We start from the raw sequence: 13,435 nt of genomic DNA, 5'->3' as shown, positions 1-13,435 counted from the left end.
GTGCTATCCACTTGTGATGCTATATGTCCAAATTAGGATGCTGTGTCACTTGGACATGAATTTGAAAATGATGGTGTTCCCATGCATTTGCTGCTGGAGGTCTTGAGATGCTACAGAAGTAGCCGAGGCAAGTTGCCACATTCCATCCTGTGGATAGCACGGACTATAATTACAGCACACTTCGGATGGACAATATAGATCTTTATGCAAACGTTAATATGCTGATAAGTGGATTTCTTTGTCCGTAGACTCCCTACCATTCAGAAGGAGGCCATTTGGTCCATCGGGTCTGCATCGGTCCTCCGAAAGAGCACTCCACCTAGGCCTATTCCCCCGCCCTATTCCCGTGCCAACACATTATTAAAATATCTTCAGCATCACACAAGAAAATAGTTTATAATTACCCCTTAAACAATGTTAATTAATACAGTAACCCACTAACTGCTATCCTCATTCCCACTCAAACAAAAAAAACATCTTGACTCTCAATCCACTTTCAAATACAGTTAGCACTCAGGAATACCTCCTTTACAGAAATGTTTTGATACTCAACTTTGAGAAAGAAAGATCTTTTGACACCGCTTTAAAGAATGAGATCTGATCCTGCAGCAGCCATACAAACACTGACCCAGGCTTTTAACACTTACTGCAACAAATACATATCATACAAAATGTCTGAAATCCCTACATTCATCACACAGACCCTTTCCAAATCCATTCAACCCATCCCAACTCGTGCATCCTGGGACCAGTGTAATTTTGAGCAACACCACAAGAGAGCTGCCTATTTGATTTAATTGGATACTTTTCATTGCACTCGGTATACATTGATACAGGACGGCACACTGTGAGAAAGTGGCACAGAAAGTTTCACTATGTTATACCTTTATTATACTTCTACTTGATTCTTGTTTCTAGTAGAAAATGGCTACAGGTAAAAGCTGAAATAATTAAACCACTTTTTTTTTTAACTGGTTCAAATGATTAATCAATTATTTGACCAAAACGTGCTGAAAATGAAGAAATAGTTCAACTCTCTGTGACTAACATCTTCCACATTGATAACTATTTATTTAAAATTTGTGCAAAAAAGAGACTTGCATTTCTGTAGTGCTTTTTATAAACACTGGGGCCGGGATTCTCTGAGCCCTCGCCGGGTCGGAGAATCGCCGTTGACGCCGATTATTCCCGCCATGGGCGCGGGGCGATCTGGCCCCCGGGGGTGCCCCCACGGTGGCCTGGCCCACGATCGGGGCCCACCGATCCGTGGGCGGGCCTGTGCCGTGGGGGCACTCTTTCCCTTCCGCCTCCGCCACGGTCTCCACCATGGCGGAGGCAGAAGAGACTCCCTCCACTGCGCATGCGCGGGAATGCTGTCAGCGGCCGCTGACGCTCCCGCGCATGCGCCGCCCGGAGATGTCATTTCCGCACCAGCTGGCGGGGCACCAGAGGCCTTTTCCGCCAGCTGGCGGGGCGGAAATTCGTCCGGCGCCATCCTAGCCCCTCAATGTTGGGGCTCGGCCCCCAAAGGTGCGGAGCATTCCGCACCTTTGGGGCGGCGCGATGCCCGTCTGATTTGCGCCGTTTTGGGCGCCAGTCGGCGGATATCGCGCCGTTTCCGGAGAATTTCACCCCTGCTGCTTGACACCGGGATGCGATTCTCCGGCGAACGGCGAATTGGCAGCAGTCGCATGTGCGTGGTCGATGTGGCGCCGGTTGGGGGCCATTGCAAGAAGCGCCAGTCCCGTGTGCGCGATCGACCGGGATTTCCGCCGGGGTGGTCCACATATGGTACCACCTTGTGGGAGTTCGGACCCATGACTGCGGTGGCCGCCCTTGTGGGGGAGCGGGGGGATCAGACTCCGGGGGGGGATGCCACGACGGCCAGGACTGCGCGATCTGGGGGGGCCCTGCCTTCTTCCATGCGGGCCTGCTGTGTCACTATGCCATGTTGCGCGGCACCGGGCGTGGACAACCACCATGCGCCGGCGCAGAAATGGCCACCATGCGCATGCACCGGCATGGACTCAGCCGCCACGCGCATGTGCGGACCGCGTATCGGCGCCGTAGCTGCGTGGAGTACTCTGGCACCGTGCTGGCCCCCTATGGCCCACTGAATCGCTGGACCAACAGGCCCGTTGACGCCAGCGTGAAACACTCCGGTGTTTACGCCGGTGTCAATACTTAGCGGGATTTTGGGGAATCCCGGGCCAGATGTCTCAAAATGCCTTACAGCCAATAGGAATGCAATCACTGTTGTATTGCAGGAAATACAGCAAAGTCTTGTAAAATCTTTTAGTGATCTTGGTTGAGCGATAGGTGTTGACCAGGAGGTGATGGTTTAGTGGGATTGTCACTGGGCTAACAATCCCGACCTAGGGTAATGCTCTGGGATCCCAGGTTTGAATCCCATCATGGCAGATGGTGCAATTTGGTTTCCCTAAAATTCGAGAATTAAAAGTCCAATGATGACCATGAAGCCACGATTGATTATTGTAAAAAGCCAATTGGTTCACTTACCTGGTCCACAGGAATGTGGTTGACTCTGAAATGACCCAGCCAGACACTCATTTCAAAGGCAATTAGGGATGGGCAATAAATACCACATCCAATGAATAAACTAAAGGACACTTGGGCATCGGTCCCTGCCGTGGGACGCATTTCACCCGAGCAGGCAAATAGGCCATTTAATGTCTCATATGAAAGATGGGACCTCCCAATAGTGCAGCGCTCCCCCAGTACCGCCCTGGAGCATTGATTCTTACACCCAAGCCCTGGGTTGACTTGAACCTGGAATCATAGCTTACCCGTGCATTTTCAAAAATGAAATCCCTCTGCTGATTTTTCTGGTTCTCTTTGTCCGTCACAATCTGTAGTGTGTTTGGTGTGCTCTGATATTTAACCAATTGTAAAACTGCAAAGCAAGGGGATAAAACAAGTCAATAATCCATATTTATCAGCCCCTTGCAAGTCTAAACTACTGGTGAAGTCTGAAGAAGTTTCCACTCTTCAGCCTTGAAAGGAGAACAGATCTTATAGAGACAAATCAGAATGTGAAGGATTTAAAGAAAGTCCACCCAGAATATTTAAAATTACTTAAAATTAAACAGTGGAAACGGAACAAGAGATCATAGTATCAAATTAGTAAAAGATCATTTTGGAACTGATATCAGGAAATACTGCATCCCATAGAGTAATCATTGTGTGGAATATTTCAGGGTGGTGTGGTAAATCATTTAAGAAATAATATGACTCAACACAGGGAGACATCTGAACTAATATGTTTAGAAGGGCAAATAAAGCTTCCTTATTTACATCATCTTGCAAAAATATTCCTTTGTGTTTTCTCTTCAGGATTTCAGCAGGATTAAATCCTAAAAGTGTAAGCAATGCAGTCAGCAATGTACCCAGTACAGAAGGGCAGGTTCAGGACTGGACTAATGGCCAACTCTCCTTACTTTTGTCATACGAGATGGCTTCCTCGGGTGAACCAACGGCTTTCTTGGAGATTTGAAGCTTTCCCCCATCCACGTCAACACTCAATGTATATTTCTGAGTCTTTCCAAATCTTACCTGAAAGGTAAAAAGAAGTAAATATCTGTACCTGAGCAAGATTATTTCATACGATGAGAATAGCCTTCTTTGCTGTTGAGGTTGGGACTGGATGCACACAGGCTTGTTCTGGGCCTGAGTCACACAGACTGAGAAGGATAGGATTGATGCGATGTGGCGAATTAGTTGATCTCAGTCAGAACAGCGACAATTTACCATTGACATCATTGGGTTAGGAAGGGTTAAGATCAGTCTGGGTTCGCACCCAGCACCCAGTGTCCTCTACTTGAAGGATTCTTTTGGGTATCAAGCTAGGCGTAGGTCAGGATAATGTTCCACTGAAATGGTTATACTGACTGCTGACCATCTCAACGGACTATAGTGATATGGCTCACTATGTATACACAAGGGTTAATGTAAATACACTACAACTAAGTAACCACTAGAGGGAGCACCAGAGTTGTATATAATAGACAAACAGGAAGTCAGGGGGCGCTCTACACAGGAATGGCAGCAGACGAGCAGGACACAGACAGACAGCTCAGATGTAACATATAGTATAAGCGCTGGAGAGAGAACAAACTCACACAATAAAGCATCTACTTCAGCTGTAAGACTACGAGTTTTATTCAGACACAAGGAATAATACATGGTACCAGGTGACTTCAGAGAAATGGTTACACTGACTGCTGACCATCTCAACGGACAAAGGAAAACAGTCACTTGGACACAGCACCAGAGAGCTGCTGCTTGACTTAAAGATACATGTCACTTCAGAATCCATGGATCAAAAATGACAACGGCAAAAAATAAAGAAAGGGGAGTAAGAGAACCATGAGGAAGGACCCTTATAATGTGCTGAATCTGCTGCATTCACCAAATCACTAGGGGCTGGTTTAGCTCACTGGGCTAAATTGCTGGCTTTTAAAGCAGACCAAGGCAGACCAGCAGCATGGCTCAATTCACGTACCAGCCTCCCCGAACAGGTGCCGGAATGTGGCGACTAGGGGCTTTTCACAGTAACTTCATTGAAGCCTACTCGTGACAATAAACGATTTTCATTCATTTCATTTCATCAGCTATGTTACAATAAGGATATGTCAAGGGACTATAGTGCCTTTTCCCATTGAGGGATAACATCTGGAAGAATCCTGGTGGGTAACTGTTCGGAGGAACACTGGGGAATGTGAGACGATGGCCATCCTACCCTATCCAATGTTAACCAAAGACAATAGCCAAAGTTTTCCAGCCGCAGGTTCTCCACCAGCGGAAGGTGAAAACAACTGGAAAACCTGTTTCCAGTGGCAGGACCGGAAGGTCCCACTGCCAGCCAATGGCTGGCTGCCTCCGCAGCCACAAAATGCATAATGGCGGGGGTGGAGAATCCCGCTTAATGAATAAAATGAACAGAGAGATTAGAGACTAAAAGCAATACCGCCCAAAGTGCTTTTACATTCAGAAACTCCTTTCCAAACAGCCTTGCTTCACATTTAATTGCGAAGCTTGGTGTAGTGAGAGGAGATAAATATTCCATGCCCAGCACCATCGACCCCTTTCCCCGTAGAAAGCATATACGTCAAAACTCGGGTGCTGTTTTGAAGAATAAAAGCTTTTCCTTTTACCTCAAAGCTCTGAACTGGGATAGGTTTGGATGCATTCCTTCCGCTGTTCTCAGAAGATGCCAGAAGAATAGGCAATTCCACCCCGTGTGTGGCCGCCATGTGCTGCAATCCCCTCAAAACCTGTCAACAAACAGACCACAATGGAGAAAGATCGGCTGAACTCCATTAGCAGAATGCAAGCATGAAATCACACCCTTCTTAGATTTTAGCATTGATGATGGCATTGTGCAGACATAATTAAAGGAGGAAAGTCATTTTGAAACTTCCTAGATTAACTGAAATTTGTGAATGGTGCAGGCAAGGAGCAACGTTTCCAGAACATCGATCCTCTGGTCCTCATAGAGCTCCATTCCATCCTTGACTCCCTCCTGTTCATTCTTTGCATACTCTCTCAGTGACAGGATGCAATACCCAGTGATTATAGTACTGCACTAGTAAACACAAAGATTGCAAGTTCAAATTCCACTCTGGTAATAAAAACATGACTGGCTCACAAATGTCACAGAAGGGAGCAGGTCAGTCATTACCCTGCTTGGCCTAAATGTGACCCAAGTCCTCGTTATGCCCTCAGAGTAGACCATAAGTAGTGCCTAGAGTTGCCCACGTGCCAAGAACAAATAGAAATGTCACCGGAGTTTTCTTGATGAATGCTTTCCCCTCACAAGCTTCATCAACTCCAGTTTACATAAAACGCAACGGTTCACATCTTATCTCACTACGGAGGCTGGAATTTTGCTCGCGCAGCAGGGATGGGGATGACAAGCTGAAAGCTGGGGGGGGGGGGGGGGGGGGGGCATTCCTGCCTCTGCTATTTGTGGGATCCCCAGCCATATTTTCCAGCAACTAATTAGTTGTCACTCCCGTCTCTTTGAAGAGTGGCCGCCCACCCGCCTCATGGAGCTGCCGGCAAATCTGAGGCTGTCCGCTCAACATTGTCATCGGAAGCAGTGGCCACAGCTGGAACTGCACCTAACAGAGAGGATGCGAAGGGAGGACCGCCCGCCCTTGCAGCGGAGTAAGTGGGGTCTGGGGTTGATGGGGTCAGTCACGTAGGCACCGGCAAGTGGGGGTGGGGGGGGTTTGCAAGGGAGGTCATTGCGGCAAGGGGACTCTTAATGGGTCACAAAGTACACAATTAGCGGGCCCATCTCCTCATCTCCCTCACCCCACTTTGGTGCCTACATGTTTTGATCATCGCAGGCAAAATTCCAAAAGTGGCAGGCAGGCAGAGACCATTTGTTGACCTCTGCCTGCTCAATTGGTCTCTGAACCGGAAGGTCCTTCTCCACCTTCCCCACTGCTAGTAAAATATCATGATGGCAGGAAAACTGCCAGCCCGCTGCCTTTCGTTTCTTCTTTACTGCCCTTCCGCTTCCTCATCTCCCAGCGCCTCTCTAGAGAGCTTGTAAGACCCATCCCTAACGTAAATCCCTCTATGGTCTTCACTAATCTTCACATTGCCATCATGCAGCATGGTAGCACAAGTGGATAGCACTGTGGCTTCACAGTGCCAGGGTCCCAGGTTCGATTCCCCCCTGGGTCACTGTCTGTGCGGAGTCTGCACGTTCTCCCCGTGTGTGCGTGGGTTTCCTCTGGGTGCTCCGGTTTCCTTCCACAGTCCAAAGATGTGCAGGTTAGGTGGATTGGCCATGATAAATTGGCCTTTTTGACGAAAAACGTTAGGAGGGGTTATTGGGTTACGGGGATAGGGTGGAAGTGAGGGCTTAAGTGGGTCGGTGCAGACTCGATGGGCTGAATGGCCTCCTTCTGCACTGTATATTCTATGTTCTATGCCCTGACACAAATTTCACAATCTTTGCCTTTACCCTTGCAATTTCCTCACATATCATATGCCATCTTTATCCCCTGCCCTTCTGACACCAGCTGGCTGCCGTCGAACAACAATGGCGGAACTTTTATCGACCATGATATTATATTCTGGAATTCCTTCCTTAAATCCCCTTACTAGGCCACACCGCTTCCCAGTTTTAAAACCAGCCTTAAAATCTACCATGCCATTGGTTACTTTCCCAATTCCTCTCTGCATTCTTGATCATTATTTGTTCAATTTCCAAAGTATTTGGGGATGGTTTTTATTTAGTTTTTTAAAAATAAATTTTTCCAATTAGGGGACAATTTAGCATGGCCAATCCAGCTAACCTGCACATCTTTGGGTTGTGTGGGTGAAACCCATGCAGACACCGGGAGAATGTGCAAACTCCACACGGACAGTGACCCAGGGCCGGGATTCGAACCCGGGCCCTCAGCGCCGCCGTCCCAGTGCTAACCACTGCGCCACCGTGCTGCTTCTATAAATTCCAACCAATGGCAGTCTTGTGATGTGGGCTGATCAGAAACGGAAGAACTTGGACAGGGTGTCATGAGGGACATAACCATGGGTGGCTTTCTCCGTCCTGACGCACTTCTGTTCAATGGGGTTTCCTATTGTGGGGCAGCCCCACTCCGCCGGGAAACACGCGGGATGCCGGCAAAATGGCGAATCCCAAGGGGGGAGAATCAAGCCCCATACATGTCATCGAGGTGGCATTTCTCCTCACTTCTCTGTGGAATAAGTGAGCTTTCCCATTCAGGGCTGAGTGACAAAAGAAAATTAGGGGAAAATTTCAAATCAATCCACTTAGTAACAATTAAATCGTTTTAAATCCCTTTGTACTAATCACAGTTAAAGTTGTTTTTTTAAAAAAGCACCACTGTCTCCTTTTCCATTTGCTTACTGGATGAGGTGAAGTAAAAATCGAAATGAGTCCACTCGACTGTGACATGAATTAATATATTTCCTGGCTTTTTTCGCTTCCCAAACAGAAAAAAATTCAAAACGTTTTGTTTTATGTTGGTAGCGATCCTTCAAAGGACTTGCCCTGTTTGAAGAAAATCTATAGCATCCATCCCACTGCACCACAATGATTTTTTTGCATCGCATTGTTGTCGATCCTTCATGTGAGATTTCAGATCAGCAACAATACTGTTGATTCTGCCCTTGTCAGTCCTTTATAACCTACACCCCTACATCTCTTTCAAATCTATAATTTTCTCTACCTGCTACCTTTTCTGCGTTCCTCCCTCCCTTCACCCCATCAATGGCCATCATGCCTTCAACCACACAAATCAAACTCACTAGAATTCCTTAAAGAGCTTCCGGTCACCCATCCTAAACTTGCCTTGGCCTTCAAAACTGTTTCCCCCATGCCTCTCTAAAGAATCTTATATCATTTTTCAATATTACATGTATTTTATAATATTTCTATATTATACAGGGCAGCACAGTGGCATAAGTGATTAGCACTGTGACTCCACAGCGCCAGGGTCCCAGGTTCGATTCCCTGCTGGGTCACTGTCTGTGCGGAGTCTGCACGTTCTCCCTGTGTCTGCGTGGGTTTCCTCTGGGTGCTCCGGTTTCCTCGCACAGTCCAAAGACGTGCAGGTTAGGAGGATTGGCCATGCTAAGTTGCCCTTAGTGTCCAAAAAAAAAGGTTAGGAGGGGCTATTGGGTTACGGGGATAGGGTGGAAATGAGGGCTTAATGTGGGTCAGTGCAGACTCGATGGGCCGAATGGCCTCCTTCTGCACTGTATGTTCTATATGAAAGCACAATGTCGTTGAATTCCGAGCAGGAACAGGAATCAGACTCAGGCAATACAAGCTAATTTCTCAGGAGGATCCTCACAGCCAGAAGAGAGGAGAGACGTTCATTCAGCATGTGCTGGATCTGACGGGTGAAAATACAACAGCCCACCAAACTATTCACCAGTTCCAACATGAACAAACTCAAAAAAGCAGACAGAAAAATTGTACCCTTTCCTCCATATTAGGCAGCAAGTTGCCTAGATTTTTAATTTTGTTGATGAGGCCTTCAAGGTCACGGGTACCACTTGGACTGAGAGGCTCCTGTGAAAATAAAAACAACAGTGAGAAAACATGGGACAAGGCAAAAACCAAACATATTGGCGACCGAGATTTATCTTCGCATTCAATAAGCCACATTACAGGGCGGTTAGCACTGCTGTCTCACAGCGCCAGGGACCCGGGTTCAATTCCGGCCTCGGGTGACCGTGTGGAGTTTGCACGTTCTCCCCGTGTCTGCGAGGGGTTCCACCAGGTGCTCCGGTTTCCTCCTACAGTCCAAAATGTGCGCAGGTCAGATGGTTAGGGATGGGGTGGGAGAGTGGGCCTGGATAGACTGCTCTTTCAGAGGGTCGGCCTGGACTCGATGGGTTGAATGACACCCTTCTCCACTATCGGGATTCTATAATACTATATGCGATTCTAGGGATTCGCATAATACAGAGGCTATTGTGAAGAACAACGACTTCGCTAATACTCTTCGGGTCAAAGATAGGAACATGGCAACATGAACAGACTGTGAACCTGTTCCGCCATAAGAATTAGATTATAGCTGTTCTCCATCTCAACTTGTATAATCTACTTTTGATCTGTATCTCTTGATACCAAATCTATTCAATCTATCAAACTTAGTCTTGACAATTTCAGTTGAACCAGTACCTCTCAAACCTTTTTATTAAAAAGCATTTTTCAATTTTACCCCTCAATGGCCTAGCTGTAATTTCAAAATGATAACCCCTGGAGATACCTACCAGAGGAAACAGCTTATCTGAATCTATCCCATGTAATGTAAGCAAAATGATTTTATAGTTCACTATGTCAATGAACCAGTGAGGAAACAGGCTATTATAGATCTAGGATCATAGAATAAAAAATGGTTAATTAATAACCTTGTAAGAAATAGGTCTCTAGGAAAGAGTGAGCATAATATTATAGAATGTTATATATATTTTTAAAGTGCATTAATGAAACCGATAACGGGAAACATAGGGCCAATATTTTGCTTCTGAGTCAGGAACATGAAATAGGGAAAGTTCCCAATTCCGCAAAAATGTCTTGAGAGAAAGTGCCCAGATGTTTGATTTTTGTTCTGGGGTTGGGGGTGTGTTGGGTGTTAACTGCAGTTGGGCCTACTGCTGACGGAGACAGTACAGAGTTGGCCAAAGTGCTGCCAGGTGTGGAGTTGGGCTCTGAAAACAAAAATTAAACACACAAAAGCCCTTTATATCTCCTCACACCTCCCCGCCTCCCCCCCCCCCCCCCGCCCCCCCACACACACACACACACTCTTCCCACTCATGTCAACTCAAGCCATCTCATGTCCTCTCATATCTTTGATGCAGACCTATGCCTCTCTACCCACCTCTATGACTTTTAATTGTCACTACGTCAACCTATGCCCCTCTATGCAGACTCTCCTTGGCTCTGGAGAAATATTCATATCTCACCTCTTTTTTGTGTGTGTTGCAATGGGAATTCCCACCAAATACTTGTGTAATCGCCTCAAGGTTGGTGACCACCAGATCTATCTCCCTGTTGTATGAAGCAGAAAGTGAATTTAAGCAGACAGGTAAAAAAAAATAGACAACGAATTTTGAAGGAATGTATAATGGCTCCATTCTAAAAGGTTAATCCTTTACTTGAGTGCGTGAATTTTTAATGAGCCATGTTTTTTTTTCACCAGAATATAAAGAACTGGTAATTCAATGAACTTGCATCATCACTTATGTTAGGAAAATAAAAGTAGTTTTAAGGGATTGATATATGTATTGGCAAACACTAGAAATAAGGCATGGTTTAAGTACGTTTAATTTAATATTTCTGTGTCTGGAAGGGTGATACCTATCGTTAGAGTCATGCCCGATAAAGGTGTTTGTAAGTGTGGGGATGGCTACGTTACAACTGTGTTTCTATTGTGCTTAGAAGGGGCTGCTGCATGAAGAATAAATAAAAGGCATAAGCATGTGGCCGTTGCTTAGCAACTGGGACTTTGTAATGTAGAGAAGCTTTTAAGTTTTAGTTTAGCTGATCTGGTTACAGTTGAAGATAGGTAGTGAGAGAGGAGAAGGTAGCTTTCACAACTCTGCTAGAAACAGTTGCTTTAGAAGGCGAGGGTGCAAACATCTCTCTCAGCTTTGCTAGAAGAAAAGCCATACTATAGATTAATGGCTAACAAAGCAAGTGCAGAGATCTGAAGAGCAGCTAATTAAGGAAACTAGAGAAGCTTAAAGGTACTAGAACAGAAGACTGTTCAGTAAAAAGACAGACAGAGCCCAGAAGAAGGCCGAGACCCCAGAAAGGGATCTGCTGTGATTTTCAGGTTTGTGAGATTTTACCACAGCCTGTGAAACATGAGTTGAAATAACTATGCAAATCTGTGGTTGGGTCTCAGAATTTGTATTAAAGCAGTTAAGACATTGGAAACCTAAAGGTGTAAAATCTTGGACTGGATTTGCTGTTAAAAGTGGAGAGGAAGTTTGTTCAAAAGTGTCATTTGGAAAACCTGGTAGGGATTTCGGAATGCAAGCCAGAGGGAAAGCATACTTATGAGTGAAGATTCTAAAGTGTATTTTTGAGCGTGAAATTTAGAAGCTCTCATGTGACAATCAACTGGGGAGATTTTGAGGAGACATCCACAAACATTCACTTGGGGATCAGAGCAGAATGTGTATTTGCCCACAGCCATTTTGTGTGCTGAAAATAACTTCTGTGTTGATAAGACCATTGTGGAATAAGACACACTTTGTAATCCAAAAACTTGTGTTTAATCGTTAAGGTAAGACGGGGAGTGAAAGTTAAAGTCGCCATAGCCCCGAGGTCCAAAGGCTGCTCTCCCTTTTTTAAGAGAGAATTGACTGGTGCCGATTTAAGCTGAAGGTCACCGCACCTCAGATGAGTGGTGTAATGTTCTTGTCAGATATCCTTATTTATTACAAGACCACTTGTAGTTAAATCAATAAATGAAGTATTAACTTTAACTGTGGGCAAACTATATACGAGAGAACAGATGAAAAAACAGTGAAATCACGTACAAGCAGCCTTTCTCTTTGATTTCCTCTGGTCAGCCTGAGGGGTCAGCTGACTTTAACATTCACTTATGTACTAGTGAGACTCCTAGTGGTCAGTCGGTGAATTACAACATAACCATGAAATCACTACAAGGGGCAAGGTTTAAGAAGGCAGGGCCTTCATGGATAACCTCAGCCGGTATAGGAATTGAACCTAAATAACAACATAAGAACTAGGAACAGGAGTAGGCCATCTGGCCCCTCGAGCCTGCTCCGCCATTCAATGAGATCATGGCTGTTATAACCTGCCTACTGACGATTGGCTGGGGACTAATGATTATCCCACAATCCTATGGGAGTATGAACTTCCCCAATGAGGGGGGCGGAGAAACTCCTACTATAAATAAGCTGGCCAGTCCAGGAACCAGGAGGAAGGAGAAGGTAGCAAGGGAAGTTACTGCTACTGCTATGTATATATTGTTATAGTAAATAAACTTTATTATTTTGTATCCTTAAAACTCGTGCTGGATTCTTCGGGGCCGTTACAAAACTGGCGACGAAGGTAAAAGTGAATAGCTGTCTACACTGCTGAAGCCACCTCCCTGGATTTTTGTTGGATACAGGTTGGAAGTTGTTTTCTATTATACCATGCCTCTGTACGGACGTTTGGATGTTTTTGATGCTGCGCTGGAAAGCTGGAACCAGTACACGCAACGGATGCGTTACTATTTCCGGGCAAACAATATCACTGAAAACGAGCGCCAGGTGGTCATATTGCTCACCGCCTGCGGACCGCATACGTTTGGGGTGATTAGGAGCCTTACGTACCCAGCTGCGCCGGACACCAAAACGTTTGACGAACTTGTGAATATAGTGGGGCAACACTTTAACCCAACCCCGTCCACGATAGTCCAGCGTTACCGGTTTAATACCGCTGAGAGGGCCCCTGGAGAATCCCTTGCCGATTTTTTTATCCAGGCTACGCGGGATTGCGGAATACTGTGACTATGGTGAGACCTTGTCAGAAATGTTACGCGACCGTTTGGTTTGCGGTATTAACAATGCGGCCACCCAGAGAAAGTTGTTAGCGGAGCCAACATTGACTTTTCAACAGGCAATACAAATAGTCTTGTCCCGAGAGAGCGCAGAGCGAGGAGTACAGGAGCTACAGGGAATGGAAGTGCATGCCTTGGGGCGAAACCCTTTCCGCCCAAAAACGTCCCCCCGCACTCCTGCGGTACCTTGGGCGAGGCAACGACCAGACCGACGCCAGTGGCCATCGGACATTCCTCCCCGAAGGGAGCCTTCTCCAGAGCCAATGGATGAGGAGCCATGTCCGTATCAGACTTGTAGGCGCCGACCCCGTCGTGGACGGCGGTCCTGGGGACGCCAG

The 13,435-nt window shown here is 46.2% G+C and overlaps 1 protein-coding gene across 1 annotated transcript in view; it reads right to left on the bottom strand.

Moving 5' to 3' along the window:
* The window catches only part of LOC140421238 (phosphatidylinositol 3,4,5-trisphosphate 5-phosphatase 2A-like), a 189,888-nt gene that overhangs the window by 56,423 nt on the left and 120,030 nt on the right, over window positions 1-13,435 (bottom strand). Inside the window, exons 7-11 of the mRNA XM_072505798.1 lie at window positions 10,483-10,567; window positions 8,987-9,079; window positions 5,175-5,294; window positions 3,459-3,573; window positions 2,808-2,914 (exon numbers count right to left, since the gene is read on the bottom strand). Coding sequence (XP_072361899.1) covers window positions 2,808-2,914; window positions 3,459-3,573; window positions 5,175-5,294; window positions 8,987-9,079; window positions 10,483-10,567 — 520 coding nt within the window. The remainder of the gene's footprint in view (window positions 1-2,807; window positions 2,915-3,458; window positions 3,574-5,174; window positions 5,295-8,986; window positions 9,080-10,482; window positions 10,568-13,435) is intronic.

This window comes from Scyliorhinus torazame, chromosome 5, assembly GCF_047496885.1.
Source record: "Scyliorhinus torazame isolate Kashiwa2021f chromosome 5, sScyTor2.1, whole genome shotgun sequence".
NCBI classification, from domain to species: Eukaryota; Metazoa; Chordata; class Chondrichthyes; order Carcharhiniformes; family Scyliorhinidae; genus Scyliorhinus; species Scyliorhinus torazame.
Note: the sequence above shows the minus strand (reverse complement) of the source record. Positions and strands in the feature narration are given on the sequence as shown.